Source organism: Astatotilapia calliptera, chromosome 2 (assembly GCF_900246225.1).
Source record: "Astatotilapia calliptera chromosome 2, fAstCal1.2, whole genome shotgun sequence".
NCBI lineage: Eukaryota > Metazoa > Chordata > Actinopteri > Cichliformes > Cichlidae > Astatotilapia > Astatotilapia calliptera.
In genome coordinates, this window is record NC_039303.1 from 34,169,647 (window position 1) to 34,175,923 (window position 6,277).

A 6,277-nucleotide genomic window follows, 5' to 3' on the forward strand; every position below is an offset into this window, starting at 1 on the left:
CATGTTTAACTTATAATCTGGGTCTTTTCTTTTTTATCTTTACAGCTTGTTCACCTTCAAAATAAAACGCTCCATGGTGTATATGTGCGTCTAAATAAGACACAGAAATAATATAAGGAGATAAAATTTATAAACTGATTTAAACATGAAGAAAAATCAGATTTGATATCACTAAATGAAAACACGCGCGAAACCCCGCAACAAAAACACATCTCCAGCCTCTCCAAAAAAAACAACAACAACAACAAAAAAATCATTGCGCAGTTAAGAAAATTAAATTCGTTGAGTAGACTGCAATTTCCTTTTTGTATTAAGAAGAGTTTATCTTACCACGTTACAGTTACCTTTGATTTTACCTCAATCAAATCACTTCCACATCTAGTCTAGAATATAGACTCTGCATGTATGTACATATAGATTATGCAGACTCATCGGTAGGTCTGGCTTGCACAAGAATGCAAACTTGCAAATATGGCGAATAGCACTGGATGTGTTTTAAGGGGAAGAACAAGGTTTGGCATCATGCATTGATTGGGTTTAACCACACACTCCTGATCAAAGAGAATATAGACACTTTAATAAAATATAGGATAATTAATTATACAGTGAGCTTATGTACAGTTGAACTGTATGCTAATTAAACGTTTGAATAGTAACACGACCACTGGTTTATACTCACACTCTTACTCTGCACAGAAATGTGAAATATACATATAATACACAGTGTGTAATAAAAATAATTAAAAAAAATGGGGCAAAAAGTGAAACATAATCAAGGGCAGGAAAAAAACTAGTGAGCCTTGCGGTATTTTAATTACAGCTCATGCTCCAGGCCCGTCACGCAGGGTTGTTAAACCTCAACATTTAACTTGAGGGGGGCGAAAAAAAATTAGATATTTATTTTATCTTGCGACGTACATAAGTCATGAATAATATTTCTATTCATCCAGACATACATTAGACTAGTTTACATTCAAGAAAGACCCCTACAGTCAGGGCTACATTCAGCAAGACACTTCCTTTTACTTAAAAGATTCAAAGTTCAGAATAGACTAATCAACACGCAGATTTCCATTAAATCCTTAGTCATTTTTTCCCCACTTAAAGATAGATATCTTCAATACTTATGCAACACAACGAAAACTAGAAATACACATAACGGTTCCTATAATCCACTTTTGGGAGATGTATGGGCTTTAAACCAAACCCAACCGAACAGACCTCACGACAACAAATAAAGCTTGCCACATTTCCATTGAATACTCAATAGGATAACTGAGGACGTCACGCAAAATATGTAATACAACATTTACGAAAGTACAGAGAACAACAGCTGTAGGTTTGAGCTACCACATGAAAAAATAGGCCCAACATATTAAGCCGCCTGTGTGTGTCCCAACAACACCTCAGAGAGACGGGATGTTATTGCATTGCTTTGGTGGGAAAGAGTCCACGCCGCTGTGGCATGTGTACCATCCATTAACAATACTTTTCTGAAAGGAAGAAGCAGGGGAGAAAGTCCTTGAGCTCTGGGCAAAAGCGTGACCTGTCTGGCTGCAGGGGTACTGGGAGGACTGAGGCCTGTAGCTGCCTCTCTGTAACAACAAAGGGTCCAAGAGGGGCTGTGACCTGTGTGTTGAGTAGTCCAAACTGCTGTCAAATGTGTGATGGAAACGTGACCTCGGGGTCGGCTCGTCTCGACTCTCTGGGGACAAGGGGACATCTTGAGATGAGGTGGGTGGATGAGTGGGGCTGATCTGGGTTCCATCCGAGACTCGGCTTGACCTGCCCTCCGCAATGTGACCCCCACCACCAGGACGCGCGTCGCCGTCTTTGGCGACTTGGGTCTTGTTGCAGTGGAGTTTCATATGTTTTCGCAGGGAGCTTGGGTGGGTGTAACACTTGTCGCAGCCCCTGACCTTGCACATGTAGGGTTTATCACTGGAGTGCACATGTGAATGCTTCTTTCTGTCGCTGCTGTTCGCAAACCTCCGGTTGCAGCCCTCGAACTCACATTTAAAAGGTTTTTCACCTAAACGTGCAAAGAGAAAAGTGACGGCGAGTTACGAAAAGGTTTGCAGGTCTCCGCATGTTCTGCCTGACCATGTAAACTAATGTTTATGTGGGCTGGGTCAGTGGGTGGGCCATGTCATATGAAATGGGAATCTAAAAGTTTGGTTTTTTTTTTAAAGTGCACAGCCATGTTTCGCCCAACAGTGTGAAATTACTTTTAATCACTCGCTCAGCAAAACACAGAGTCGCCCATAGGCATCGGTTAGAATTCTTTAAGAATGTGACACTTAAAAGGTAAATTGCTAACAATTTACAAATAATAGTTGCTGAAACTTTGGTGCGGTGCTAATTGCAACAAATGAGGCAGTGTATCTGCAGACTAAATCAAAAAGGCTCCAGGGCCTAGTTAAACATGCATTAGATTAACCTGCGACCGCAGTTGATTTGTTTAAATTCAGTTACCATGCTTAGAGTGAATTATGGCCATCAGGATACTAATTGTTCTTCTAGCACAAAGCTGCCTATAGCTGCTAGCCCTCGTCCTCCTGCCGGACTGAAGGGAAAAAAAGAAAAGAAAAGAGTCTGAATCGTAATCCTTGCGTGTGCATATTTATCTAAATTTAAAAACAGAATTAAAAAGAAAAAGCTAATATCTCAATATATATTTTTACATAAATTGATAAGCTGAACAGAGTGTGCAGTTGTGTAATAGCTTAAATGCCATTAAGCCTCTCTGTTCTGCCTCTGTCTCTTTGCTTTCATTAGTAAAATAATTTACAGCACAAGAAAAAGGGCTGCTTAATAAACGCCTTTCGGTCCAGCTTCTCTTATTTCTAAAGAGGCTATTCAGTACAATCTGGCTGTATTTCATTGTAATTAAATCTTGTTCCGCAAATTTTGAAATATTTTATATACAACACAAGCAGAAATATTATATATATATAATTCTGTGCTTATGTTAGTTGTGCAGAAAAAAGGGCAAAAGTTAGTCTGTAGAGTGATGTGAGTTTTCTTTTTATAAAAGGTTCACACTGCCTCAAGTAAGATGTCTATTAGAGTCAACAGGGCATAAGGAAATCATTCAAATATAACTCATTTTGTTTACAATGAATGAGGTCATCTCTGTACTTACCAACTACTGCTACATCACAGTGTGATGTGCTCTGTTAGTGTTCCTGAGTACAGGAGATGAGTCCCTGGGAGGCAGAGGCAGCGTAACGGCTACGTCACGACTCTCCGGTGTCCCGGGATTTATTTAATAATTTCACTGAATGAAGTGGGAGAGGCACCCAAACCACTAGGCCTGCTGCCTATACTACACATAGTTTGCAACTGTCTTACTACTTCTCTGTCAGGCAGTAACGGAGAAGGCGACAAGTGTCACAAAAAGCTTTGCGTAACATTTCAATAACACTTTACATTGTGCTGTGCAGATATAATAATAATAATAATAATAATAATAATAATAATAGTAGTAGTAGTAATAATAACAATAATAATAATAATAATAATAATAATAATAATAATAATAATAATAATAATAATAATAATAATAATAATAATAAATGTTTTTAAGAAAAAAAACTGAATATTGAAAACATGAAAAATATGTTCACATTGGTAAAAAATGAAAACTACTAAAACGTTATTAATATTATTATTATTATCATTATCACTATTTGTGTTGTTGTCTTATCATTAACTGACCTGTGTGAGTCCTCTTGTGGATCTTTAGATTTTCTGATCTTGCAAAAACTTTCTCACAGCCGTGAAATGGGCAGGGAAATGGCTTTTCCCCTGTGTGGACTCTGACGTGGTTCACCAGCTTGTATTTGGCTTTGAAAGGCTTCCTGTCTCTCACACAATTCTCCCAGTGACACACATATTCAGAGTGCTCAGGTCCTCCGACATGCTCCACTGTCACATGGGTGACAAGTTCATACATGGTCCCGAAGGCTCTGGAGCAAGGCAGCTTTCCAGCCCCCTCTTGGCCGTCACTCCACTTGCACACCAGCTCATGCTTTACTGTTTGTTTTGAGCACCTGAGGAAAGCGTCTCCTCCTCCACGCTGAATTGCCATGTTCAGGGGTTTGTACAGACCCAGGAACTGAGTGACAAGTTGCTGGCTGTTTCCCTTGGGGCTGATAGTTTGGCCGTACGGGTGAGTCCGGGTGAGGAGGTCGCCAGGCAGACCCAGCATCATCTGGCTGCCGAGATCTCGAGATGCGTCGGAGGACGCATGGGCCTGCTCCTGATAACTTGTGAAAAAAGTATGGTTTCTGTTGTCTCTGTAGCCATGAAAGTCACGATAGCGTCCAATCCCTCCATGTTGGTTAGGTCTTGATGCCAGTTGATCAGTGACGGGTGGCATGCCGGCTCCAGAAAGATTGGCTCCAATGATAATGCCCCTAGGGCTGTGCTCTAACCGGTGACTGGGGTATCCAGAGTCTGAAAAATTGGGAACCGAATGGTCAACATATGCACTGGACCTCGTCTCTGGGTAGTCTCGCAAATTGTGCGAGGGGCAGAGTTTTAAGGAACTGCCAGTGGGGTGTCCCATGTGCTCTCCTGCCAAAGGTGGCAGCACCACGCTGGGTTCAGTATTGCTCTCCCCGGGGTTGACGCAAGAGAGAGGGCAGCCACTAAACCTCGAAAGGCTTGTCATGTTTTGTTGTGAGTTTGGCTATGAGTTTGCAAAATCAACCAATTCAGCACTCAGGATACACCTAGAAATTCTGTTTCCATTTTCCTTGTTGTATATCATCTGCATGTGAAATTCTTGGCCGTGAACTTCGCAGAAGTAGGAACCAGACTCAATTTCGTTAAAGTTGGTGTGAGTCCCATGCCGTTCACTTTGCCCTCTTGATTTGTGGCAATAACCGTGGTAGTAAAAATGCTTCGAAACAGGCCATGGTGCAATATAAAAGCACAGCAGGCCAACCTGCTTTTAAAAAGGGAGCTTTGGGATTGGTTGGAATGCGCTGTGATTGACAGGCGCTGGGTTTGTTTTAAAAGGGACACGCAGGCGTTCACTGCACGACTCCGTTTTCAAATATCGCAGAGAAAATGCTTTGAAATGTGCCGCGATACTCCCAAATATTGCAGCCTCTTTAACTTCAGGCGACGTCTTATAATTCCCCTTCTCTAAATCTCTGCGTAGGAAAAACGCACAGGTTAATGCATAATACTAATCTTCTAGTAGAAATCGAGTGATTAAAAACCGATGTGAGCAAAAACACAACACAATCAGTTCCCAGCCTTCATGCCTTTTATTTCAGCAAATGTCCTGCTCCTGCCTGGCAAGTATAATAGAGAGACTGGTCCTTGCGTGTCCAGGCCAATTATTGTCAAGACTTTCATTTTGAGTAGAGCACCTCGTTTGAAAATAGTCAGAGTTACAGAATATTATTCCTCACAAATGCAGCAGTTGTTTGATTCAAACAAACAAAAAACAAACAAACAAACAAACAAACAAACAAACAAACAAACAAACAAACAAACAAACAAAAACATAATTGCTTCGGCACTCATTAACCTATATGAGCACCACGTTTAGATCCACATTTTTTCTAATAGTAATAGAAGGCTACTGTTCTCTCTCCGTGGTAAGATCATTGTGGTACATTTTTATTTTAGAGTACATTTCCGTACGGACGCAGTAATCTATTGGGCTCGTGTAGTATGGAAAATACAACTTTGATAAAGCAACAAGTAGTCCTACGAGGCACGATAATCATCTTGTTGGAAATAAAAGTTGTTTCAAACATACATTTCTAGTAGTGTCACTGGGGAGTACAGCAGAACAAGATGTACTATTTTATCCATGTGCTTATTGTAAATCACGCCTGTATATAACGCTGTTCTTATTAAGCCTAAATAAATTAATAATTTTCAAAAGTTCATCACGCACCGTCGTGCAGGCTGGCACAAATGTGAAAATGGTTACGTAAAATGCAGATTATGAAACGTGACGAACAGCAGTGGATAGGCTCCACTGTTCCTAGGAAACTCAGATAAACTTTCTTACTTTGGGGTGCTGTGAGGACAGCGAGCTTCAAGCTCCCCACGCTGCTGAACTGCAACACATATTTCTGCACGTTTTCGAGCTTTGACGTGGCTCTGGTTCGATAAACACGCAGCTTTTTGGGGGGGTTTTTCCACCCTAACCACTTTAGCCTGATTCTTTTATCTGTTACTTTTATTTCAATCTACACAACTCGGCGTAAGATCCGAACTGCAGCTTGCAGGTTTAAGGTGAAAACCC

The 6,277-nt window shown here is 40.8% G+C and overlaps 1 protein-coding gene across 1 annotated transcript; it reads right to left on the reverse strand.

Moving 5' to 3' along the window:
* Positions 1 to 555: 555 nt before the first annotated feature.
* On the reverse strand, positions 556 to 5,482 carry zic6 (zic family member 6). The gene is made up of 2 exons (XM_026145025.1): positions 3,721 to 5,482; positions 556 to 2,032 (listed from the first exon to the last, which is right to left on the reverse strand). Exons 1-2 carry the CDS (start codon positions 4,676 to 4,678, stop codon positions 1,407 to 1,409), a joined length of 1,584 nt encoding a protein of 527 aa, XP_026000810.1. The 5' UTR covers positions 4,679 to 5,482; the 3' UTR covers positions 556 to 1,406.
* Positions 5,483 to 6,277: the final 795 nt, after the last annotated feature.